This window comes from Athene cunicularia, assembly GCF_003259725.1.
Source record: "Athene cunicularia isolate RWA chromosome 4 unlocalized genomic scaffold, athCun1 chr4_part1, whole genome shotgun sequence".
NCBI classification, from domain to species: domain Eukaryota; kingdom Metazoa; phylum Chordata; class Aves; order Strigiformes; family Strigidae; genus Athene; species Athene cunicularia.
This window is the reverse complement of record NW_020799098.1, coordinates 30,280,244-30,308,234: the sequence shown is the minus strand read 5'-3', so window position 1 is coordinate 30,308,234 and position 27,991 is coordinate 30,280,244. Positions and strand designations below refer to the sequence as shown.

Below are 27,991 nucleotides of genomic sequence, written 5' to 3'. Positions count from 1 at the left end.
GGAGGAGGATTTTGCTTGGTTTTGCATGCATTTTGCTTTAGTACCTGTATACAGCTAATTGAATTGTACATGTATGGAAAGGTGCATAGGCCATTTCCCAGCTAAAGGAAGATATTTGTTTTCAGGAGATTTTCTAGTACATTTTCAAATAGAGCAGCAAAACATTTTTTCGTCCATAAATCTCACCATTAAAATCTTTTTCCTTGAATGTCATTCCCAGTGCTCCAATTTTAACTGTTTTAACACCTTTTCCCATAAATTAATCTAGTGCATTCATGTTGACAAACATCAGAGATTCACCAGCTGAGCTCTATACACATGTACTTGGCATCAGTGGCATCTTCTCCAAGTTCAGACTGTGAGCATGAGTTTACCAGAGAAATGGAGAAAGCTTTTCCATACAAACAATCTGGAGGTAACTGCAGGTGTGTGATTCAGGTAGATGTCTCCTTACAAACAGGTACCTCTGCAAGGATAGAGGGAATATATCTGAGCTGAAAGGGAAAATATCTCTACATGAGCAGCTATTATTTGGGCAGTGGCATTTCTCCAAACACAGAGCCATGTTCGGGAACATGGGAGGAGCTTCTCTGAGATGAAGTGTAGGGCTCTCAACATGAGTATCAGATAATGGCACAGCAGCTGTGGCAGCTCAGTAGCTTTCCCCTGAAAGCCACAGGTGTTTCCCAGCGCAGAACTAAGAGCTGCTGCCACCGTGGCCCTGCTGCCACCAGCTGCCAGTATCCCAGCATGCTGGGTTTTGTGAAAGCCTTTTCTGTATCTTCTGGGTATTGAGAAGTCCAGACCAAAACTGAGTGTATTGTTCCACAAGGGGTGTTACTTAAATAATACAGGAATAGGGACTGAAGCACAGCTCTGCTCTGATGCCCCCTTTTAACATGATTTAAAAATCATTTTATACTTTTATATTGCATGGAAAACTCCTATTCCCATAGCAAATGTCATGCCTCTCAAATTTCCTTCTTTGTATAGATTTGCTTTTAACTGTCTTCCTCATTAGATCCTTCAGTCTATGCTTTTCTAAAATTAATGTCCTTTTATTTCCTGTCCATGTTTCTAGCCTATCTATATCTGTTTTCCTGTCCATGGGCCATTAACAATTTTCTGACATTTAATTAAATTCTTTACACAGTCTTACTTAGATTAACCATTTTTATGTGTTGTAACATCAAACAAGCAGACAACCTTAGCCATCTTTCTCTGCTTTGTTACAGTTTATCTTTACTCCTCCTTTGCTCTTTGTAGGGTCATTCTGACATCTTCCAGACCATTTCGTTCACAAAATCTTTAAAATATTTTGAGCTGTGACATATCTCCAAGTTTAACAGAACCTACCATAACTCTCGAAGAATAAAACCCTGTTCAGCAATGTATATATTGGTCTTTTTATTTTTAAATTTTTAAAAGTTGGTTTAGCTGCTAAAGTGAATAATGGTGGGTGTGTTTTTATTGACATTTTAGCCTGGACCAGGCATATGCTCTTGAAAAGGATCTCCTGACTCTGCTCTTTAGTTCATATCAGCAGTCTTGGAGCACGTGAACTGGATGTCTTTCAGATTAAACCGGAAGATGCACCCTGGTAATGTGCCTGTGATCTCTAACTCATGGTAGATTAGTTCAAAGTAACCCCACCTCAAGATGTGTCAGAAGCTTGGTACCATTTACTTTGCTGTATAAATCCACTCTTTCTGGGCCTTGTTGTTGGTAACATAGACATAGCCACTGGTAGATAAAAATCTGCTGAGACTGCCTTATCCCTCATTGCCTTCTGTTCTCCTCTGACAGTGGTACTCAGTTGACATATGGAAGTATACACATTCAGCTCCAGATTTAGATACTGCTTACTGCATCCTCATTTAAAAATGAACTAGCACTTTTCTGAACTGGTCACTGATAGAAATAATGGCAGATGTCACCTGAACAGGGTGTATGTGTTTCAAAGTAGATAGATTATGCTTTGGTCATCATGTCAGCATTTGCCTCTGTAAGCATCATCACTTGTTCTACAAGGAATTTTTGCCAGAATAATAAACCAAAAAAATCCAACCATGCATTTGAAGAGTATGTCATCATACTGAATTTCTCTAGGCTGCTTCTTTCTCCATCTGGCCTCAAAAAGTAGAGGGGTGTAATGTGGAAAGCAACTGCAAACTGTAGAGATCCCTTGTTGCTGTTGGTTTGCTCAAAGATGTACACAGGACATCAGTGTTTGCAGATGCTCTATAAAGGATGAAGGCCTAGATGGGAAGAAATTATGATCTGCGTTAAATAGATGGTGAGCCAATTCTTCCCTCAGTTACACTATTGGAAATCCCATAAATTTCTTTTCACTGTTAGAATGAGATCATGATTTGTCTTAAAGGAAGTGAGGATTAGTAAAAATGAAGGGAACTGAGAAGGCACTGGAAAAAAGTTGCAACAAATAAGAAAGTGTGAAATAAATATCTAGTATAGAATTAAAAGAAAAATTGTTTTCTTCTTAGGAAGGAATTCAAAGGGAGTGGAAATTCACAGGCTGAAACTTGTGATTCTGTAGTTTGATCTGTGTGCCAACCTTGGGAGAAGTTAAGCAATCAATTTTAATGATAACATAATACTTCTCAGAAAAATAATGGTATCTGACTTTAACAGCTGTAGTTGTTACTCCACCTTGAATTAACATGAAGACAACTTTATTCAACAGTTCTTGCCTACCCTGATAACAGAGGGGATCAGGTTTTTAGGCTGGGATCTCTCACCGCTTCACGCATTGCCTTACATAATATTAGGAAGGGAAAGAGTCTCAGCTACCCCTTTATTCCTCCCTCTCTCACTCAGGGAAGCCACAGGACACAGTAGTCAATTAAAAAGGTCAAAATAAGCAATGTCAAATGGCTTCATTTACTGTGATTATTAATCTCAGTTACATGCATAAACTTCTTATATATGGGACTTTATCCTTCCATACAGCAAAGATGTGGAGGCCTAGTTCCCTCTCCTTCTTTCTCCTCTTCCCTTTCGCTCTCATTTTTGTATTTCCATCCCTTCATTACTGCATTTTGCATGAAGTACTACACATAGGGAACTCAGAATCAGGCCCTATTTTCTGCCATAGATAGGGTGATATGCAAGAAAAATATGGTAACAAAATAAAATACCTGAACTGCAGATACTTAAAATTACTTTATCTCTTTTCTATTTCTTACCCTTTTCATGTCAAAACATGAAAGATTACCTGAAATATCAGTTAAGCAGGGAAATATTATCCTAATAAATGACCATGCAAGTATGTGCCTGGTAAGTTATTTGATTAAACAGGAAGCTAGAATCCTATAGATATCCACAAATAAAGCCCCAAATCTAAATGACTGTATCGTTAGCTCATTTGTAAACTGTTCCAGATGTAAGATTTTGGCAGCTTTCCAGTAGGCTGGCTGCAGTCTGAGCTTTCCTGCATCCGCAGTGAGAACTGCAATGCCTGACTCTTCAAGGAAAAGCTCCACAAGGCTGATGACAAATTATATAAAGTAACAACCTGCCTGCCTGGCGAAGAGAGATTCAGACAGATACCCGGGCAAAGAATGCCCTTTTTCCTGGGGCTAAGCTACAGCCATTTGACTCTGGATGTGTGATCGATCTGCATTATGCATCATCCAGTGAAAGCCCCTCTGAGAAGATCATTTAGTGATCATATCAGGGACTCCACTGCTAGAGCCTTGGATGTTATCTGGAAAAACACGAGAGACAGACGACTGGCAGGTGAGAAGGACATTACATAAGCATATTTTAAGGGACCATAATCAATAATGGTAATTAGTGGCATCATTTGCATAATGTGGCAAAGTTGCTTCTAAACGTTTCTCCAGCCTTTTGTTTCTGTGTCATGTTACTTCAGTGCTATGCCTCTGGTGGGACTGTATGTGCTCCTCTAACTAAATGAGATAAACACCCATTAAAAGAAAAGGAGCAGTGAATTTTGGTCTGATATTATGGTGCAAACTCTTCAGACTGAAGTGTGCTGAAGCATTTTATTTTGCTGTTAGGTCAAACCCTGTGCTTTACTGCTGTGATGTGCTTCAGCGAGTTGCGTTACGGAGTGTTTTGCAGCCAAGGAGTGTGTCAGTTGGAATATCTGGGTTGTGCACTGAGTGATTACTGGTATTTCCTCTGGCAAGCATTTCAGTGCTGTGAGCTCCAAGTGAGTGTCAGGTATGCCAGAGCTAGGCTTCTGAGATATATATTACCATCCAACTAGATGGTTACAGTTCACATTTTTATATTGACTTGCAAATACTCAAAAAACTCAAGGCAAACCATAATAGAGAGCTGAAGGAGAAGATAATTTAACTTGCTTTATTTTTCTCTTATGTTATTGTCTGTCTGATAGATTGAATGCTTCTCATTCACCCTGCTGGGGTTGTTACTTTTATTATTGTGGCATTTAGATGTTTCAGAAAAAGCAGCAGAAATGCACAATGGGTGTGACATGCCAGAGGGATCACTTTGGTTTGTTTGTATACTTAGAGTGGGGGCGGTTTATCCCGAGGGGAGGGAAGGAGGGGGGAGAAATGTGAATAATGATAAGATCAAGGATGAGATGGCCAAGAGGCAGACCGTATGGCTCACTAATGTAAACTGAACTTTTGCATCATTCTCCTGCACTTATGTTTTGGAGAAATAAGAGCAGCTAAGTGCATAACAGACATTTGTGATGGCACGCTGATTCCAAAACTGATTACATCAGGTAATCAGTCAGTGAATGACCATGGCCTATAAAGAAACACAGGAACAAAAACGTGCTTTAAATTAGGGCAACTCATAAAAAACCTTGTGCTGTCCACTGTGTCAGTGGCTGGATAAATTCTGTGCCTGTTCCCATAGACAGCAAATGATAGTGAGTGTCCTGGGCAGGGGACCTCAGCTTTACCACTGTTTTACAGTAAAGCCTCATGATCACAGGAGATAAGGACATTACTTTGGTACTCAGCAGCTAGTCACAAAGAGTGTGGTGTTGTGAAAGTGCTGGACATTAACCTCTCTTCCATGGCAAACTGGACTGGACGGATAGTCCATTTTGTCTCTCAAGGGTGTGTTAGAAAACTGGACTTCTTGGTAGCTTAAAGACTGCAGGGCATGGGGCAGCAGTCACAACACAGGTCCTGATGTTCTGGATGTTGCTGAAACTCCAGTGGAAGAAGCACCAAGAAAGGAATTCTGATTAAAAAGGCATGGATGTTACACAGATCTGTAAAAGGGAAGCTGGTGGGGCCAAGTCAGCCTTTGTTTGATCTGCGTGTTGCCGGTCAGCTGGACACTTGTTTACCCTGGCATTTGTTTCCATTCCACCTGCTAGAGATGTTTATGTGAGTGCTCTGAAGTAAGCTTTTTAATTTATAGTTAAGTTCAGAATGGCATTTGCATCAACAGGCTCCAAGTACCTCTGGACTCTGTCCACATAAGACAACTCCTACCAACTGTCTTCTATAAAATTGTTTTCCTCTCATCAGTTCACATAGGAAAGCGTATGATGACATGTAGCATGTAATTTATACCTTCTATATGTGACCCACATATGAAAATATGCAGGTTTTATCAGGATACAAAAAGGCCTTGATAAACACATATATTTAACTTCACATATGATTGCAAAATATTTGGGGGATAGACAATTGCTAATTATATTTCTTGAGACTCTGTCACATTCCTAGAAACTAGGAGTGAACGTGAACCCTTTAGCCTCTTTAGCTCTGCTGATAAGGGTCGGCATGTTTTTATTCTATTTGGCAGATGGTTGTGAGCTGTCACAGTTTTTATCAACACGGCTTAGATGTTAGAGGACCCTTAAAAGCAGTGACAGTTCCATTTTCCAGGCTGTGCTGGTGATGTAGGCTTGTCAGTCCACTAGTATATTTGGGCTGCTGTCAGTCAGAAAGTTAGAAAATCATGAGGCCAAACCCCCCAATAAGCAGTGCAGTATGTAACTGGAGTAGATATCGGGGTGTATTCCTGAAAATACTTCATGAATAACAGAGACTCAGGAAGAGAAACAAAACAGCAACAAGTTGTGTCGCTGTTCTGTTTGTTCTCTGGAATATCAGCAGTTTAAACTGCTGACTACCTAAAAGTGGTAAAGAAGGGTCATGACACTGAAATAAGAAATCCACTTAGATCAGCAATTTGTGTTATCATGACACACCTTTAAAAAAACACATGATATTTGCAAAAGAGAATAAAATGTGAAATATGCATTCTTCATGGCATATTTAAGAAAAAGTAATCCAGAAAATGTTTTGCCTTTAAAAAAGGTGCCAGCCTGCACACGGAAATAGAAAATCATGCAATATATTCTGATACAATCATCGATCAGGCAGTACTATCTACCTCCTATAAATACCCTGAGAAAATACCGTGGAAAATGTCTTCCATTAGATCATGTAGTCTTATTGACACAAAATAAAGGTAGCATTAGTCATAGACTAATATCAAAAGTATTTAAAATGCTATTAAAATTGCATGGAACTAAAATACTGTAGCTAAAGATGCTTTGATTTTGAGTGGGCACAGTAAAGGGATGAATACAGGCTGTCCTCTCAGATCACCTCTGCATGCCATCCTACCCTGGCCATGGCAGAGTACCTCAGAGCAGCAGCATCGTATTGCTTTTGAACCCTAACACCAGGGCTGAGTTACTGTGTGTGCCATCTCATCTGGCAGAACAGCCTGTGGTTCAGCCAGCTGGGGCCAAGCACACTTGTCTAAATATGATATATTATTATACCATATTATGGTATAATATTACTATTGTATAAATATCTTATATTGTATAAATATGGTATATACTTATAAAAAGCTGTCCTGAGGAGCCGCAAGTCGTGGCTCGGTGTAGTCACACCATGGTCAGACTACTTTTGATGGCAGAGTGGCTCATGGTTTTCCACTTGGTGTCCTTTCTCCTCTGTCTTAGTTTATGCAGACAAAGAAAACACATGTTTATAGTCATGTCTGGCAATCTTAAAATGTGGAAAATAAATCACTAAACACAATGGAAGAATTTTCAATTGCTGGGACATCAAAAATGCCCATTAGAGATGGGATACAATTTGGGGCAATGAAAAGAATAGCAAAGAATGAAGAAGACGGAATGAGACTCAATTTGCCAGATTGCCTAAATGCGCAATATGAAAATTGTAACTTCTCCTGTTACCATGTTCACAAGAAATAGAACCGTTTCCTTGGGAATATCCAGTTTATTCCCCTTACTGATGTCAGGCCACATCCTCAGCTGGGAAGGGAAGCACATAGTGTCTTCTTCAGCGAACAGACCTCCCAATAGAGACCAGGATTTTTTGCACAAGAAGGGCAGCAGTGCAGAGTGAGCTTCCCCAGAGCATGCAAATATCATTCTCAGCTCTGAAACATACATATCCTCAAAACATTGTAGACTGATTTCTCCTAGCACCTCCATTGTTGGCTGAATTACCTGCATGATAGACTGTAGATGACCCAGTGTAGCACTGATCTGCGTTGTACTAAGACCCATTATGCCCACCATATGACATGACTAAAAGGTCCTGGATTTTTCATTTTCACCAGGATTTTTTAGAAAACATGGTCAGACACTGAGTACAACTGACTACGCATATGCCTCTCTTTTAAATGATTTTTTTTATTATTATGAAAGAGTTAAATCGTCTCCTGAAATATCTGGTATTAGAAAAAAAGAATGTGTTCGTAGTCTAGGTTTGGTGAATTACTGCCAGTTTTTCTGCAGTGGCTTAGCCATTGAAAGTCTAGGAAAAAACATTACTGATGTGGTATTACAAAAATAAACCTTCAACTTTTCTATTTGAAATGATATTATTTATTTACCTACTTACCATTTATAATTTTCAATTTTGTCAATTGTTTCTTAATTGAAATTCACTAAAACTTCACAATATTTCAATTACCCCAGAATTAAATTCACTTTGTACCTTTTGGCCTACTAAAAATAAAGTGGGCTTTTGTCACCCTTGCTTTTCTTGGTTTTGTTTTCTGTTGATGCCAAAGAAATGAAAAATTGCTCATTTGTGAAGATCTCTAACAGACCACTTCTCATTATGGCTACTTGTTAGTGTTTGAATCATCTGGAAATATTATATATGTCCTTGTGAATTATTGTTAAAGATGTACTCGCAGAGAGAACTCTGAGACTGCAGAAAAAGTAATGCCATCAAACAGTTCTTTTCCATTTAGATTCCTTTCAGAAGCCTATCAGTCAGCTTTTATCTAGTTTTCATGTTTTTAATAAAGACAGGATTAATTTTGAATCTACCTACGAAGAGTTTCTTTGCAGGACTCTTTGAGTAGACCTTTTATGGTTTAATTTATGAGGATTATCTGGAATTATATAATTATTTAAGTTTTTCTTACTACTGACCATATCAATCTTTGCGTGACTTGTCTAGGATCAGTGGGAGCATCTGCAACACACTATCTGCTCTTGCTGATGGCTAATTTGTTTTCCATTATCAGTATACCTATATTTCCATTGAGCTTATAATTGCTGTTTTCTCTTATACTTTCCCTTTAACTGTGATGCCATAAAACATGCCTTTTTATGGATTTCAGAATCTATGAGTATTGGAATTACTCATTCCTCAACAATTCCCAGATATTGCTTATACTTTCAGGCATATATATATATATATAGCTAGCTATAGGAAGTAAAGGAAGTAAAGAAAGGAATGTTCATCCTTGGGAAATTTTTAAAGCCCCAGGTTAAGGTAAAGTGTTTTGCATCCCATTTTGCCTGTCCCTAAAATTTACATTCATGCAGAAGGGAAATTACTGCTTTAACTGTTTGCTTTGGTCTGGGATTGGAGAAAGATTTACAGTGTGTGTAGGTGAAATAAGACTTTAGAAAATGGATATGTTGCAGAACCTAAGATCATTTGATATATAGCTTCAGATATATCACTGTTTGGCTGTATCAGCATTTTTAGGAAATTACTGACCCCCGATCTGGAGACAACCTGCTATAGGTTTGGTGTTTTACTCAGGTTATTATATAAATACTAAAAATAGCCGCTTGCCATGAGGTGGAGAACGGTCAGGTATTGATTTGATATGTACTTGTAAATAGACTGTAATTTATGGAAAAGAAACAGGAAAACAGTAAACAACAATTGTCCAGTAATAAAAGAAGCTATTTGTATAACAAAGCAGGTATAGCATAATCCAGTGCTAAACATTAGTAATTTATTTTGGTTGAATGGTAAATATCTTTATCATTTAGTTTCCTCTCTTTGAGAGCGCTCAAGAGCTTTGTTGTTATTCATGTAATTACTAAACAAGCTTGTAGTTTAAGCAATTTTTGGAGAAAAAATATCAGTTTCATTCATGTGATTTATAATTCTTCACACCTTTCAAATTCAGACATCAAATGCAATCAGAAACAATACACTTCATACACAGCATATGCTTGTCTATTTTTCAAATATTGCCACCCTAAATTTCCAATAAGATATATAAAATATATACTTTTTTTAGCACTGCTGGTTTTATTGTGGAATGACTGAAATTATGTAAGGCAAACTCCTTGAGTCAAAATTCGTATTCAAAATGGCATTGAATTAAAGGCATCGTTAGGTTCTTGTTCCATGTTCTATTTTTTTAATTTCTCACTCTCCATATGAAAATGTAGTGAAGTGCCAGAATGATTGTAGCTGCCTGTATCATGATTCTGGTGGTGTTTATTTTCAGCTGCTGGAATGTCTTGTGTCTAAAACCCTTGTACTTCTAGTTTGAAGTCTGATACCAATAGAGGTTAGAGCACTCATATGGAAAAGGAAGTGTGCATACTCTTGTCACCTTGGGTATTTGTAATGGATATTTTCTTACGGCAGAGCTAAATCGCACTGTTGGGGCCTGGACAATTGCAAAGTTTTATTTATGACTTTCACATTTTCCTCCATTAGCGAAATTTAAAACATTTATTTCATGGAGCTCACCATTTTTGTAATCAGGCTACAACAATGGCACTATTTTGTCCAAGTTTACAATAAGGAGTACACAGTATGCTAAGCATATTATAAAAGTGGTTGCTGCAAAATCCTCATGCATTCAAGTCACAACAGCTGGAGGGGATTATGGAAATACACCCTTTTTCTCAGCATTCTGTTTTTCCATAGTCATCATAGCCAATTCTAGGAGTGCAGCAATCAACCGGCAAGCCCACGTCCTGTCCTGTCCTGGGATTTTAAGGATATGCATAAGAGGAATTCAGTCCCAGGGCACTTCAGCAATTAGGAATTTTTAGAAAAAACTTTGCTGCTTTCTTGGGGACTCCAAACATTCTTTATAATCATGGGCAAGGAGGGAGGGAGCACGCCCAGAGCAGCCCACAAAACATGTCTGAGAGGAACTGAGAAGTTGTGTTGCTCCACAAACGGAGAATGAGCGCCGCAATGCGAAAAATATCACTGTTCCATCAGGCAACTTGGACATGAGGGGGAGGAAAAACCCAATACACCTGGCAACCACCTGTTGGGAAACCAGCCTCATCATTTATACTTTTCAGCATGCAAGCATTGTATGTGGTACACTTTGTCAGACAAGGATTAAAAATGAGTGAGAAAGATGAAAATTATGGTCTGCTCTCTTTAGGCCCAGTTTCATAATTCATCATTGTGGATCTTGTTAAACTCTAGTCTTAAACACTGGATACCACAAGATAAGAAGCATTGTGTCTCTCCTTATGACAGACAGCCAGGAGGCCTCATCTTCTCCTGCTCTTTGTATTCACTTCCCAAAAGTGGGGTTTCCTGATTCCCAAACCTGGCTCTTCAGACTGTATATTCTTTCGGCACCAAGGAGACATTTCGCACATCTGAAAGACCATTATATATTTGAAACATTCCTAAAAACTGCTGAAAGTCTGATTGTTTGGAAGGAGCCTTGCTCACAAAATATTTCAACTGCTACAGTTCTGCTAACATCTGGACATCTTCCTTACGTCAAGGGTGGATGATGAGATCCAGATGCTATGACTTACTGATGTTTTCATTAACTTCTTAGCAGTTTTGTCTTTGTTTTGTTTACCAACTGCAACTTCTTAACTCCAACTCACATATGTGAGTGTTACTGGGGAGAACATGGAGAAGAGCTGGAAAGGAGGGGGGCAGCCAGAGAAATGAAATTAGTGTTTGGCCTAGATCCAAAATAACTGATTTCTCTTATTACAGTGTGCTGTTCCAGGCTATACAGCCTGTGGGAAGGTCAGACCCAGATGATAGGAAACATTTTGCCGAGCTGCTATTTTCAGTAAAAATGAGCTATATGATTTGCTAATTATGTTCTAATTTAAGAGTAAACTAGTTAAGCTATGAAGACAACAGGAAATAAGGATGTAAGATAATATTAATGGCAACCTTCTGAACTTTGTATTTACAATCATGCCTAAACCTAATTGCTACACAGAGAATATTTATTACTCTAAGAGAATGCCACTATTGCAGCAGACACAGGAGGGAGCCCAGTTATATTGTAGGCTACACATTAGGAGCTAGCTGAATACTTCTTTTAAGGAATATGTTGGCAGTAAACTGAGTACAAAAAAAAAAAAAAATTAGATCCAAGCAGCTGTATGGTATCTCTGTGGCAATAAATGTTATATATGTTTGCTAATTTTATATGATAGAATTCCACTTACAAGAATTTCAAACATTTCCAAAGTCTAATTCCTTCAGCTTTTTCCCACTGAAAATAGAATTAGTGTTGGCAGAACAGCTTCCCTTGCAATGCATATCCCATTAAAAACTGAAGTGGATTTTCAAAATCTGACTAAACTTGCATTTCACATTTTATGTGGCTATGCAGTTAAATTTGGGGAGGTGGGTGAAAGAGAGAAACATCAGAGCACACTGATTGATTGATTGATTGATTGATTGATTGATTGATACTATTAATCACTCAATGTTACACTGTGTAAAAACCCGAGATTTAAAAAGTCCTGTTTTGAAAGATTATAATCTGTAAAACAATCACTGTCAGTGCTCAGTGGAAGGAGATAAATCCAGAAGCCATATGAATATTATTTACCCCCAAAAATGCAGTGGTAACTCAGACAGGCACAGTCAGAGAATTTACCAGTCCACAGAGCTTCCTCCGGCAGTGCCATGTTTACCAGCTTGCAGGGGCCCAAGGGGGCCTGGGGCTCTGTGGAGGAATCAGGGAGAGAACAAATGGGCCAGATTCTCCCAGTGCGGGAAGTATCTCAACTGTACTAAGGCTTGCTCATTGGTACCGGTATTTCCAGACTGTGAGAAGGTCAATTAGCAGTATAGTTTGGTTTTGGAGTTAGGGATGTGTTTGTCTGAGGGTGCTCGATGTGCACAGATCTGTGTTAATCTTATACAGAGGCAGCTAATAAAAATAATAGGAGAGGAATGTTTAGGCAAATTCTACTTGCAAGGGATAAATCAAACATATAAAAAAGAATGAACAAAGTAAGAAATGGTTAGCTGTTAGCCACTAAGTTACTTAGCAGAAAAAAAATTTAAGTGTAGCACAAGTGGGTAGTAAAATCTGAGAAGAAATTTTCAGTGTAGTATATTAAAAAGTTGTCATCAGATGTGCACAGAGGTTGCAAGGTATGATGTGGTTTCATCCTACTTATTCACTCCCAGTCTCTCATGTGATTTGACTTCAGCTGCACCTTTAATGTCTCACGTTCTCTTATGTGATAATAGAATAGAGCCCATCCATGACCGTAGCTTTTGGATTAATGGTAAATCGGGATGAGAGTTTTGCACGTTTCTCTGAGGGAACTTGCGCAATAGAAAGGCAATTACTGAAAAGGCACAGGGACAAAGGTAAATATGCATTCTGCTTTTCCCTTCTGCTTTCACTTTTTCAGGTTTCTATTGCATACCGATAACTTAATTTGGTAGGGAGAAGACAGAGCCAACACAAGACTGTTCAGTTTACATTGTCTCTTTCTCTCTGTTGATGCTCCATAAGGTCTCTATCAGTATTCTGAGAAGCTCATGTTCAAATTTCACAGCATCCTTTCAGAGTTTTTGCTGTTACTCTTGCTACTTGGTGATGAAGCTCTATTTTGGCAGTCATCCTAGAGTAGCAAAGTATCTGCCACCCAAGTAGAAGAAACAACTGTCCTGCCCGAGTGCGCCACAGACAAGAAGGGCTTGTCACATGCCTTTGCCTGTCATTGACAGTCATGTTAGAAGATCTCATCATTAAACTGCCTCTGGCCTGTAAGACCGAGGAAAATTGTAATTTGTGTTGTCTGGTGTATACTTCAGATAACATTAAATGTACAAGATGTTCTTGCTTGCTTTTACTTTGTTCATTAATCTGATAATCTTTAAGGCAGATGAATCCATGAAATAGAAAGTTTCACTTCAACAGGCTACGCAGTAAGCAGTTTTCTTCCAGCCATGAGTTTTGTATAATGTCTTCTTATCTGCACTTGTGCTTCACAATGTCATTTGCACATCTTTACAGTCAGTGTTCAGAGTTGAGAGGGTAGAGACACAGCTGTGAAGTGTTCTCAGAAGGCTGGTGCAAAGCTTCAATCTTTTGTTTTTTCTTCATATCTGCCATTTGTCAAACATCTAGTTTGCCCTCAGACAGGTACACAGCTTCCTGGTGTGTTGTGTTTGCCTTGATATACCAGCTCTCACCATGCCTACTTCTGTTCATCCTGAACACTTTCATTTAAAGATGGCAAATTAAAGCTTGAAGCATGTGAGTTTCATCTGGCATGATGTTTTCCTGATTCAGCGAATATTTCTGGGTTTTACTGATCCCTACAAAGCAAAGAACTTCAGGGAGCACTGCGGTACACAACCATGTACTAAAGTGATGAGGAAGCATAAAGTTTTTCAATGCAAAGGAAAAGAGCTTTCCTGAGCATCCTGGTAAAGAGAGATTTGCTTTACTCTCAATTAAGTTGTTAAAGAGTAATCAGTAAGAGGGGGAGTGAGGTGGGGAGGGTAGTAAATTTGAGTGATCTTGCTGGAAGAAAGAGAGTTCATATTAAAAAAAAAAAAAAAAAAAAGTTTGGTAGGTTTCAAAAGGCAAAGAAACTAGAAATTTTGACAGTTGTGTAAGTCAAGCAGAACACTAATTTTGTCTCCCCCTGCTTTTAACCATTCATGCAGTGACAGAGATTCATGTAATGGATCTGAAGAAGAAAAATTCCAATCATGAGAAGGTGCTGCCTAAAAATTTCTCATTGTGTAGAACCAGGAGAAACCAGATTGCGATCCAACATTTATGTTGATGAATTTGTTTGTTTTTCTACAGTAAGAATTCGCTGAATGAACATATTCACAATTCCAGCTCTTTAATACAAAAGTGCTGACCGTATTCTGCACACCACATATTTTAAGAACCTAATGAGACTTACACTCTTGATAAAATCCTGACATTCAATCTTGTAGGCAGAATTAGAGATTTTTTTCATAGTTGTATCAACAAAGAAAAGGAAGATGATGTTTCCATGTGATTTTTTCAATTTAATATATATCAGTACATACGGTGCATACATACATAGATGTATACATGACTCTTGCTACGATGATTGACCTCTTGGATTTCTATGATAGGGTGGAATGAATGAGATAAGAATCATTCTTAAGCAAAAATAACCCTGTAGTCAGAATTGTTAAGGTTCTCTACTAATGATTCTTCCTTATCTTTAGATCTAATTTTGGGGTCAGTCCAGAGTCCCCTGAGAGCTCTTTGTCGGTGCATTGTGAGATCACCTTTTTGCTTTTTAGATCATATGGAATAGCCATGGTTCTTTTTCTAAGGCCAAAAAGACTACTATGATCAACAGCTCTAACCTTCTACATTACAAATGCCATAAAAACTCACACAGTAACTTGTACATCATTTGAGAAAGCTATCTATTTTATTTTAATTTAAAGAGTTCAGGTATCTATTTTCTGAATTTTCATATTTTAGTGACAGCTTCTGTAAAATGATTTTGAGTCTTTGTTCATTGGAAGATAAAATTATCTGTGGTCTGTTAGGACCCTCAAGCAAGCACTCAGATACTTCAAGCAGGAGGGAAAATGACTGCACAAATATTTATCACTGGCATCAACACAAGTATTACAGAAATACAGACTCCTTGGCTTATTTCCCAGCCATGGCAGCTTTTAAGAGAACTTGAAGCCACTTTTCAATATGAGTCTGTTCTTTGAAAGTACTTGGTAAAATCTGTTCCATTTCTTATGGGCATATGTTGTCATCTATAGGCTTTAGGGGTTTGGCCTGCAACCTGACATAGTAAAATATTACATATTTTCATGTTGTATAATTTCAAAAGAAATATCCTTCTGTACCTGTTAGAAATGTAGAAGTGCAGTGAAGTATATGCACAATTATGTTCCATGCTATTTTAGCCTTACTGAAGCTGACCAGTGTGTATCTACAGTATAACCCCCTGAAGATTTTTTCTTCAACTAGACATATATGAAGAACAGTTGAAAGAATGGACACTCAGTGAAAATGAAAAAAAAAAAAGAGATTAGATGAGAAATGAAACATACCAATTTGTTGATTTAATAGTAGATATTGCTAATTGAATTAAACTTGGGAAGTTTTGTAATTATCTTGTAATAGGCTATTGGATGTGAAGCTGTAATGTTAGATGATCTCAAATTGAAATACTTTGTCATCGCAGGGAATTTAAATAGCTTATGTCCTACTAGGAGCAAGAAATTTTGCTGATGTGAAAGCAACAGTAACTTCACTAAGGAAAGAATGTAGTCCAACAGAAGAACATGAACAGTTGAAGACAGGTATTTTGATGAGATTTCAAAGATCAATGAAAAGATAGCCCACATTTCTCAATCTTTCCAACCACCATGAGACGTAGAAATAATTCAGTAAACCTACATAGGAAAGCTTGTAACTTGTACACTTGCCATTGTGGCATTTATGGGTGACCATAAAACCTAATTCCTTTCCCAGTATCCCACTATCTGAATTCCTATATTGTTCTCACTATCATCCCATCAGATTTAAGTGTGTAAGAACAGAAATAACAACAACCTTTCTTCTTTATTCTTTTTCTCAGACTGCAAAAAGCAAAAATTATTGCCAAGAAACTTGTTTTACTTCTTTTACAAGTCCATGTTCTTCCATTTTTTAATTAGTAGTATTTATAATACTTCTTTTGCTCATAAGACATCTTATATTGTAATGTCACTGGGGTTAGCATCCTCAGACAGCTCATTTGAAAGTTGAAACCAGTAGTTTCTGATCCCTGAGCCCACTACTGCTTTTAATAAGATCTACTGAAGCTGTTAGGAATTAAAGGTCATTACAGCTTTGTGTATATTTGGGCTATTGGGCAAAATTAGCTTGCCATGGTGGCCTGATGGGTAATGATGAGCACATCTGGTTCCATTTCTTTGGAGCTACCACAGTAAGATGTAATTTCAACCATGAGGTTTCAGTATCTACCACCTGGGGAAATCTCTGCAGGGATTTAACTCTTCTCTGCCCCCTTTATTTAAGATCATTCACTCCAGTGCTTTGTCTTCAGTGCATCACTCCATTTTATTCTCATCATTTCAGTTTTCTGCCAGGGGTCAGTTCACAATATTAGGTAAAAAATTGTTTGAGACGAGGATAGACAACAACCATGTGTTCATGAAATGCCTGGAACAGGTGCTGAGCATCCTCTAACTAACACATTTCTCTATACTGTGACAGTGCTGTAGATGAAGTTTTGCTTGAGAACACTGCTTATAGCAATGAGTAAAAATGACTTTTTTTTCTGAATGGGAGAAATTTTTTATGCTGTATGTGTTGCAAGAAAGAGGTCAGAAATATCCACCAGGCAAACTTATCTTTAAAAAATAAGAATATTTAAACAAACTAGCTAAATACAAATGTTAGAAACTGTGATTTTTATGTATTTTATTTCTATAAGACTGTATTTTAAAGACAGTCCAGTTAAAATGTCAACTTCAGTACCACAACAGACATAGCAAAAAAACCCTCACAGACCACAGCCACATTTTGATAAGTTTCTTAGTGCTTAAAAATACATGTAATTACTTTATTATTAAGCCATTGTCAAGTTTAAAATATGACTAAATCTACTGTTCTGTACATCTTATAGTCACTATTGTTTTGCTGTTATTTGTTTTTCTGGTCACAGTTCACTGAATTAAAAAGGCTTGAGTGGAAATGAGGGACAACACAGAAGTTTGGCTCTATGTAGAAGTACACTGGAATTTCCATTTATATTTTCCTGTATTCTCAAAGCAGATAAGGTTAGAATGCACACCTGCCTGTTTTACCATTAACACTTACTAGAAAGCATGAGAAATATAATAAAATATTATTCAGAAATATAGGAGGAAAATATAAAAACCAGGAATAGTTTCATAGGATCAAAATTAATTTATATTAGTACTTGAAAAACAGACTGCATTTTATACCCAGCAAGTGGGGGCTTTTTATTTCTATTTCAATTCTTTCCATGTTTCTAAATCACCATGAGAACTGGGGAATGGGAGCACCTTCTCCTGTATGTTAAGCAACAGAACTAAAGTCTCTGTGTGGATATGTTCTCTGTCTCTTCTTTCCCCTTGCGTGAATGCTGACATATTAAAATTAAAGGCAGGATCAAAACAGTCACTTGGGCACACTTGCTTTTGAAGCAGAAAGTGAGAAGGGTCAACATCACTCTTACAGGAAATCTCATAAAACTGTATTTGCAAATTGCAGGTTGTTAATTTTCATCAACCATCTCTTATCCTATATATAAAAAGCCATCTGACTCCTCCTGGAGTGTGGCAAAAACATGGTGCTTTTAGCAAAAAGATGCCCCAGCACAGCTTTTTGAAGAAAGCCAGAACAGAAGCTTGATAACTCTTAGACAAAAGAGGAAAGGGAAATAAAATCCCTATACTGAGATTGAATCTCAGCTGCCTGACTGACACATACTCTCTCACTTGCCTAAAACTTCAACAAATTTCTCATGAAGAATTTGCAACTACTCCAAAAAACTACAGTCTCAGAGGAATTTGTTTCTGTCATCCTGAAAACACTGCTTCTGACCAGTACAAATAAAGCAGTATACTGGAACTAACATAACTAGAAAAGATTCACACTTCCCCCTGCCCCCCTTTGATCTTATATTTATTTACTACATGGATCTATTTTACTAAAAGGCCTGATATGTTATATAAAAGTACTTATTTTATGGATACAGGATAATTAGTGCTTCGAGCTGGTGAGTCAGGGTAAGCAGAAAATAAGCTTAAACCATCTTTTTCATAAGCAAGACACAATTTCATTTGAATTTTCTTCAGCATTAAGGAATTATTAGTATAATTCACAGCTTAACTGAGGTTGGGAACACCAAGTGTTCCAATTTATCATATTGGATAGTGCAGAGAAGCCCTACTCCAAAACACTTTTTCCTTTTCACACAGACCATCTGGAGCATGCTATACACCATTCTGTGGCTGAACTGGATTTCTTACCAAAGAGAGCATCATTAATTTTAATGGAGTTGCACCAAATATTCATTAGTGAAGTGATAATAACACTAGAAAAGACCCACAATACATGAGCAAGTTTTCTTTGTCTGTTGTTCGGAATCGACACAGAAAGTCCTTTCGTGTTTGAAGGCCTGTGTATACTCCTGCTGCCATTCCAGCACTCTACATATGTACACAGAAATAACAATTGCAACTTAGAAATGCAGCTGTCCAAGGAAAGGCAAAGAAGAAAAATCTGCACATCCAGCAGTTTTGACCTTGTAAAGCTAACATAAGACTGCCCTTTCCAGAAAAGTGTAACTTGCAAACACCACGCTGTTCACGTAGGACAGCAGGATCTCCTTTCTTAATGCTTTCCCTGCCACATGCATATACAGTAACATCATCCCATAAAAATTCCCCCAGCTCAATCAGTTCTCTGTGGAGGTGCACAGGGTATGAGTACAGCCACTGCTCCAGAGAACTCACCATCTCAGATGAGGGTAGTAGAAATTTTTCTTAATGCTTATCTACAACGCCATCCTTTAGATACTGGCAGTTACACAAATTGATTCAGAATAATTTTTGATGTGATGTATGTATTTGTGTGAATGATAGTGAACCATTCAAACATTATTCTCACTCACACTTGAGCCCTTTTAACAGTGTCTTGGTAATATTCTGTTCCTCTGAAGTTCATTTAAATTCAACATAATGGTACAAATAGCATTAAAACTCCATGTAGCTTCAGAAATCATCCTTCTCTTTGTTCAAGGTGAAGATGAGCGCACCACCATAGTGGTGGCAGTGGCTGGAGGCGTGCTGCTAACCACAGCATTTTGGGCAGAGTAGCTCCTTTTATGAAAACAGTGTAACTGCTGGACCTCTGCAGCCAGTCACAGATGCACTCAGCTGGCAGCAAGTATGCTTCACCCTTACCTTACTCCCTGTGGAGCCAGGCAGATGAAACTCTGATCTCTTGGCCTACAAACAGGCAAGTGTGAAGGTGGGGTTTCTGTTTTTTCCCCATGAACTCAGCATGAACAGATGGGTTTACTACTGGATTTCTCAGATGCAAGTGAGTGTACCCACACTCCACTGGGTGTGAGAAATTAAATGTGGAAAATGGTCTTGCAAAAAAAAAAACAACAACAGAGCAGGGCCCAAAATCGAGTGTTATAGTTAAAATGCAATGCCATTATGTGGCAACACAGTAAACTTCCATGAGAATCAGGATCTGGTTTCTAAATTATGTAACCGCTTTGTCACCTGTAGCTTAATTTAAACTGGAGGCATGTTTTAAATATTACTGTATTGTTAAATAAATTGCAGTAAATTGAAATGTCACTATAGGTAAAAAAAAAATAAAATAATAAACGGTGCTGAGACAAATCTATTAAGCAGATAGGTTTGTAAATTAAGAGTAAAAAGGGAAATTAAAGAGAGAAGCTTAGTGGCATGCACAAGAGCACAAGACTTGAACAAAACTGATGCAGCATTAACATTCACTGGAGGAGAACAAAAGAAACTCACTATTTAATTTACTAGTTTCTGTAAAGCCCTGTGAAACAGCAATAAAACCAAGAATCTAAATAATCCAGTTATTTCAGCAACAGCTAGTAAACTAGACAAACAGCAATGTGGATGAATCTTATTTTACCTGTATTTGGCATGACTGTTCACAGATTCTTAGCAGCTGCTACAGTAAATAGAACTCCTGAGAGAATGACCTTTAAAGCTCTGCAAGCATCTTTAAAATTCTGAACTTTAAAATTAGCAGGCTTTTAGGTACTCTATCTTCAAAAAGCATTTTGTATGTATGTCAAGGCTGTCATGAATGTGAGACGCTGTGTGTGGTCAGTATAGGTCTCATTAAACAGTGTAACTAGGAGAGCTAGCTATATACAATATACTATACTGATAAGTGTAATAGTAGTAAATAGGGGACACCCTTGACTTATTCAAATAAGACATCATTATTTTTTCAGCCATCTGTTCTGATTTGTTTAAGTATTTACCAGTATGCCAGAAATTGCATTCACTTTGGTAGACTTAAGTTTAGTTTTCTGCAAAAATTATTCTGAAGAATTCTGGCTTATTCTGAAGAATGATTTCTTTCTTCTCTTACCTGAGTTCATTCCTTACAGAGAAGCAAATATCAGCTCATCTAACAAGGGATTACCTCTGTCCTTCTCACCATTCACTCTTTAAATATCATCAAGCAGTCATACCATTTACAACCATATCCCACTTATGGCCATAAGTGACATGAGTGCTTTATAGCTCTGTATTTACAAAATATCAAAGTGGTTTCTTAGAGAATAGTGCAATTTCCCTCCTGTTCTGCGCACATGGAATCAGTGAACCTAATAAACTAGAAAAGCCTCATTAATGGAATCAACTATCCTTTGTGAGTGAGCAGCAGAAGCCAGCAGATCAAAGGTGCCCCACTTCCTTCAGTAGTGTCTGCACATCTGGTTTTGTTATATCAAATGTGTGGTTAAGCTTGCTGGTTGACAACAACAAAGCTTTTTTGCTATTACTGCTTTTCTAATATATGCTGACTTCAGTTTTGAACCCATCTTTTTCTAAAAATATTTAAGCATTTTAGCATGAAGTTATTGGTCTGATTGATATAAGCTGTGTCTTAACTAGAGTGTTGAGAGATGAGATGCTCCTCATCTTGCTATACTTGATGTAAATATAAAGATTAGCACTGTGCTAGAGTTAACTTTCCTTCAAAATAACACCAAAAACTGGTATTTTTTGCAACTATATCCAGTTGCAAGTGAGCCCAGGATCGGACCTACTATTATAATAGTAGATGTGCTCCTACTTTTGAAAAAGAGACAGAAATCATAAAAAGTGGTATAACCTCTGTGTAGTTTAAGAAAACCTAAATAAAATCATCATTTCATAAGATCTTATTTAGCTGGGACCAAATTTGAAGAGCTAAGTATTACTTGACAAAAATCTTACTGATTTCCTTTTTTTTTTTTTAGAATCTGAACCAGTTTAAATACCAAAATGTTTTAATAACATAATGTTCTTTAACAGTAATCTCTAAAGAAATGCACTTTTTTCTACTTTTTATCAAATAGGAAAAATGTTATGCTATCAAATTAAAATACTGCCTATCCAACACCATTCTTACTCTTTTCTGTATATTTTTCCACAAAAGATTTTGTAGTAGATCATTCTTATGGAATATTGCATAAGCACAGACTGTCACACAGCAGTAGACTGGTAATTAGAAAATGTACTGGGAGCTACTTTGTGGATAAATGTCTTAGTACTGGAAGTGGCCATATACATGTGGCTGAGCAGCCCATTAAAATTGTAATACACTAATCTAATTGTGATGAACATTAATTATAAAGAACAGTGTCGAAAAAAAATGAGAGAAAAACTAATCCCGAAAAGCACTTAGCAAAATTTTGTCCAAGAGGACAATAACAGGGGTCCTTTAAATTGTTCCCCCTCCTTCCATCTGGCATGCAGAACTGAGGAAGTTGATCAAATAAAATGAAAAATGCCACGTATTTTTGCCTAGCACTGCACAAGTGTAATTAAAGACAGTGCTTAGAGGCTGATGTTCATATGACCCAATGTCCATTTGTGTCCAGTTGACTCCTTCCTCCTGCTTTGGCAGATAGGTGAAACAGTACTTACAGGATGATGAAATATTGCAAATCCATGAGTGAAGTCTGCTAACAGGACCTCATGATTGAGCTTTGCAGTGCATCTACTTCTGAGTGATTGCACTACTCACAAAAAAAAGACTCCTATTTGCTTGTAAGAATGGAGGAGAAATCTGAACAATTTGAGAAGAATAAATCTCTCATGTAAAACATGTCAAGAAACCCTTCCCTCTACTCAGGAAGGAAAACAGATAATTTTAATTCTAGTGTTTCTATTTGTAACCTAACATATTTCTTCAGCTAAGGAGGACAAGCAGACTTTAAATAGGTCTCCTTGTTTCCTCTTGTCCATATCACTCCCCAAAGTGCTCTCCACCCTATCCTTGTTTGAGTGATATCCTTATTCATTCTTATTTATGAAGGTTAGGTCATCCAATTCACTTACAAAGTCAACAAGACAAGTTAACCAGGGCTTTAGACCAATAGCAAATGTTACATATCATATGCTCTAAGTACAAACTAGAAATAGCATAAATGTTTATGAAAATGTTTAAGAAAAATGGATGCATGAAGAATGTTTGTTTGTTTACCTTTCCTTTGTTCACACCTTCACTTAATATTTGTTTAAAAGAGAAAAGTATACATTTGTTTGATTAATACTAACTTTAGATGACATAGAGAATGTATATATATAAAACTGAATTTTCCTACCAAAGATTAAAATGACAGCCAAAGTCCATTCTAATGGAAAACTGTAGCTCTTACAAGATTTATTCTTCACAATATGAACCAAGTATTTAAGGTAACAGGCATGTAAACATGGATTTTGCAAGTAGTGATTCTAACTGCACTTCATGCTTGTCTCTTAATGAGTCCAGAAGGGTCTGAGCTGTAGTTGGATATAGAATTTAAGGCAGTGTCTTACAAGCACAAATCTTATGCTACAAATAAATTTGAGTATATCCTACACATATAAGGCTGCTCACAAACAGTGAAGTTAAATTTGTCAGAATTAAGCCAGAACCTGAAAGTATAAGAGGCAGTAAACTGGTCAACTATGGGTTGAAAGTACACATTTAACAATCTATAGCACCCAATAAAATGAGTCCTTTCTTTCCAGCTATACCACGAGTATTACTTAAAATCCATAGTATTTCTGCAATTTACTTTTGCTTTTCAGAACTGAGCATACTTACTTAAACCTAAATGATGGTGCTAATAGATGTTTTGTCCTTAGAGCAGACTAACAAATAGCAAGATATTATTTTCATGAGGCTTTTTTGATGTAACTGGTTTTCACACAATTTAGGATACTAATCCCCATGACAAATTAGCAGTCTGTCTTGGAATGCAATGTAATTGTACATGAGAAGGAAAACACAAAGTCTGACTGACCTTTGGCAACTTGTGACACCTCTGTTAGATGCAGCCTATAATATATAAATATTACCTTATGTCTCTTGCTATTCCAAATCAAAAGAGGTCTCCGTGTTCATGGTAGAGTTAGACTTCCTGAGTGCGAATACCATTGAGGTGACTTTGGTAAAGTTTCTAGGTCCACACTGCTGAGCCACATGTGCAAAAAGAGGTATGCGGCTTGTTGGGGTAGCACTTGGAGTATTGCTATAAAGCAGCTTACGTTCCAGTAGTGGTACTTAGGCCACATCTTGGGCACTTCTGTCTTAGAGATTTCCTTTTTTCTTAGGGTGTTAAGAGAGTTGAAAAACAGGAACAGAATCTGAGGGGGATCTGAAGTCATGTACTTATGAACTTGGTGATTCTGTGAATGTTTTGAGGAAGGCATCATGCAAAAGTGTCAGTTTTCAAGCATGTTACCTGTGGTCCGCTCTTCCCTTGATCTGGTGAACCTCAAAGTAGCTATCCCTTAAGATCAACTCCTACAGGCTTTTGTGGAGGACATAAACCAAGTATTGAGGATATTTGGTGGTTATGGAAAAGGACAATTTGATTATGTTTCATTTAATACACTTTCAGATATTAAGGCACTTACTCTCCACTCTGTCACACTGATGCCCAGTCTTAGTAACTGTATTAAATGGATGTGAACAGCCAGGACTTTTAAAGTGTCTCTTTTAACCACAGTTACTTTTCTCAATTAGAGAAAATTATTGCCAATATCTATGACTGAGTGGATATGTATAACTGACAAAACATTTGTTGGTTTGCAGATTTGTTTTTATTTGCAAAAATAGGCATGATCAAATAACAATTTTCTGAAATAACTTTTTCTTTAAATTCTTTGGCAGAAGTATTCACCAAGTTTGTTTGTCTCATGTCTTGAGAAAAAGTTTTGTTTGGGTTTTTTTTGGTTGTTTGGTTTTGGTTTTGTTTTTTTTTCTATGAAGACAGTTGATTAGCCACTGTGTTGGCATTCCTAACAGAGTATTTGGTAGCGGGATGTGGCTGCTCCAGTTTCCCAGTACTCACTCAGCCTTCTCTGGGAAATATTATTCCAGGATAATTTAGTTCAGGATTTAGTTTATGTGATTTAGCTACAACCCATTCTCAGCAAGGGAACGTCCATATGCCATCTTCTACCTCCGCACATGTACCAGCCTAGATACTGCCTGACAACACTGATTTTAGATGCCAAAAATTTTTAACCTTTCTGTAATGTAACATTTCATTTGAAACCCTGTTTCACTGAAGGAAGTGGGAATTTTGCCAGAACTTCATCCTATCTGCTTTCTGAGACTACCCATGAAAGCGTGCTATGTCACGCGGCATTCCCAGCACAGCATTGGGTAGGGTATATCCTGCAGAAAGACATCTCTTGTAAACAAGATTTAGCAATCTTGGAGGGAATTTCCTGCTGTTGGTCAGATTGTTTTGAACACCATTGACCTTGCTGCAGATTTCTATTCTAAGAGCAGCTATTCATCTGTGTCCCATCCAGTTGCTTTGATGACAGTAACTGCTGGGGAGGTGGATAAGGAAATCTAGAGACACTCGTTGCAGTTGTGAGGCCTGCTGATAACCAGCCCAGACTATGCTCTGGCTAGTCTATACTGATTTAAACACTGTTTGGAAGGAAATAGCTTTACTGAGGAAGGAAGCAAGGGAATGCGGAAAACAAACCAAAAAAATTCCAAGTATAGCATTAACGTAGACCACATCATGTTGCCATCGTACTACCAATATTGCACAGCAAAACACAAGGCAAGCACACCTCAGATTGCACCAAAAATGTATTTCTAAAATGCATTGGCATTCAAGGCATTCTCAGATGCTCTTCATATTGCCAATCCTTATTAAGCAGATAAATCTGCACCATTTGTTCCTGCTTTGCAAAGAATGTCACATTCCTCAACAAGAAAAATTATTTCATACATTTGGGATTGTAATGACTGATTCATGGACAGGTTTTTTTTGAACACAAGGGAGATCTAGGCACAAAAGCCAAACCATAGGGAGCAAAACAGACTGATTTTTTGAGTTAGCTGTGACTTCTAACTCAAAAACTCTTCTAGCTTTCTAATCTCTCCACTATAAAAATATATTTATGTAAGAATTATGTTTTTGTGGACTTAATTTCTGGAAATTAATTTTTTATTTGGTCTCTTTGGATGGTCTGACTTCACGATCCCCAAGATGTTTTCATGTGTCAAACACTTCATACCCTCACAGGCTGAAGCCTCTCCAAAAAAGTACCTGATCAGATCATGGAAATTTAAGGTAAAAGAGACAATAAAAAATTGCATCTTGATCATACTGTCTGAAGGGCGTCGTCTTAGTAGGGCTGATTTCTTCAGGCAGTCTCAATATTTCATAGGAAATCTTTCCAGTTTCTGTCTGTTTTATTATATAATAAAGAACAAACTATGACTATATAATAAAGAACAGATGTAGTCTGAAATGATTAGGAATGATAGAAAATTTTTAGTCTGCATAATGAGGATCATAAGTTTAGTAAATATTCTCTAATCATCATTTGATACTGAAACTATCAAGTGTACTGCATGATTTTCAATACTTTAGATTCTAATGTAAAGCATAAAACAAGACATATAGTGACATACCAAACACTTTCAAACAGCTCTAAAAGTATAGAATGGATGTTTAAGAGATGAGTTTATGTAGGTATTCAGAACTGGAGTTCTGAGTCATATAAGCTAAACTTTTGTACCTTTCATTTTAATTATGTTTAATGAATCACTGAATGTAAATGTTTCAGTAGTACCTTACTGGAGGTTCTTGATTTGAACAAAAGTGTATGTCTTATGTCTTCAAATGACTCTGGTTTCTAGTGGTAAAACTTGCAATGTCTTCAGAAACCCTCCACCAACTGTTATGCAGTGACATGCCAGCTTTAATTTCATATCATGTAAGATCTGGCTCAAAGGCTTACTAAAATCATTGAGCATCTTGCCACTGACCCACAATCTTAAGCTAGTGCAAAAAAGTCTGCACACCTATGCAACTTTGGCTGAAACTGACCACGAATTTCTCACAGAACTGTCTATGTCCCCAGCTGATACTAATATCTAAAGTGAAAAGTAAGTAATAATAAAAAAAACCAAAACAGTTTAAACATAACTTGAAACTGATAGGGTACAGCATGCAAAAGGTATGGAAAGAGAAATTACATTTTATATTCTTCCTGAAAAGTTATATGTTAAAAAAAAAAAAAAAAAAAAAAAAAAAAGATTATTCCTTTATTCAAAAGCAAGTGTTGAATTTATAATCTGGACTTCTTATTCTTTTCTCACATATAAGAATATTAGAGAAAATATAAAACACAAATTCAAAATTCAAATGAAAACATGATCCAGAGGACAGTGAGGGTGATGCAGTGATAAAGGACAGCACAAAAGCAAACTTAGCCTGTTCCTCCCTCCTCTTGTATTTCCCCTAAGAGTCAAGCAGTCAGGCTGTGTAATGTTATTCAGTTTTGATTAGGAGAGTAAGAACCAAGTTTAAACTTGTATCATGGATGTCCCAGTTGTTAAACCAACAAATTCAAGAAAAAGTTAGTCTGAAGGACTCCTTTTGGACACAATACAGATTTTCATCTAGGGTCCGCAGAATACCAGTAGCTAATGTGACCAAGCTTCCCTAGCCATGGACCACCAGTTTTAAGAAAAGTGCGTAACTTCTGTCCTATTGTAGATACAACAGGTGCTTAGTGTATAATCTTCCTGAAATTAGTGCTTAGAAGATCTGATTATTTTCCAGCATTTTTCATACAGTTCTCTGAACTCAAGCTGAGCCTGACAATAGCATATACTGGTCATACATTTAGCTGTCATTATATTGTTTTCTGTAGTCTGCATCATTATGGCACCTATAAAACAGGAAGTTTTCTTTTTCACAAACCCTTACACTAAGAATAAATGGCTTTCCACACATCTTTGTTTTAAGGGACGTTCTTTATGCTCTCAAGGTCAGGCTGCTGAACATTTAACCTATTTTGAAATATCTTCTACTGTTAATATGCTGCGTGAGCAGGACAGAAAAAGAAAAAAAAAAAAAAAACAAAACAAACAACCAAAAGATGCTCTCTGCACTTTCTTCTGTGGCATTTCCACCCTGATATAAAGCTCTCTGTTGGGCTTACATAGCAATCAGTGATCACCTTTTCTTGTGTTTCTGTTTTTCATCACTCTGTTTCCCTCTGGTCTTGCTGACAGTCCCCGGCACACCTTCCTTGCAGTCACTTCCATGTCAGTCAGCAGCTGCTTTCTCACACATCCCATCCCAGATGACCAGCTTGTAAAGTACTAGCAGATAGTGCTTTTTTTTTTTTTTCTCCTGTCTACATTTTAGAAAGAAGTTTAGTAATACTAAGGCATAACTGTAAATATGTATGTTGAC

The 27,991-nt window shown here is 37.3% G+C and overlaps 1 protein-coding gene across 3 annotated transcripts in view; it reads left to right on the top strand.

The window, feature by feature from the left end:
- DLC1 (DLC1 Rho GTPase activating protein) overlaps positions 1-27,991 on the top strand; it is a 232,739-nt gene that overhangs the window by 126,970 nt on the left and 77,778 nt on the right. For 2 of the 3 annotated variants that reach the window (XM_026846702.1, XM_026846701.1), the window contains exon 1: positions 3,478-3,759. The exons of the other annotated variant lie outside the window; for it this stretch is intronic. In XM_026846702.1, the coding sequence (XP_026702503.1) occupies positions 3,645-3,759 (115 nt within the window). In that variant the 5' untranslated portion in view covers positions 3,478-3,644. Of the gene's footprint in view, positions 1-3,477; positions 3,760-27,991 lie in introns of those variants that run through there. 3 annotated transcript variants of the gene reach the window in all.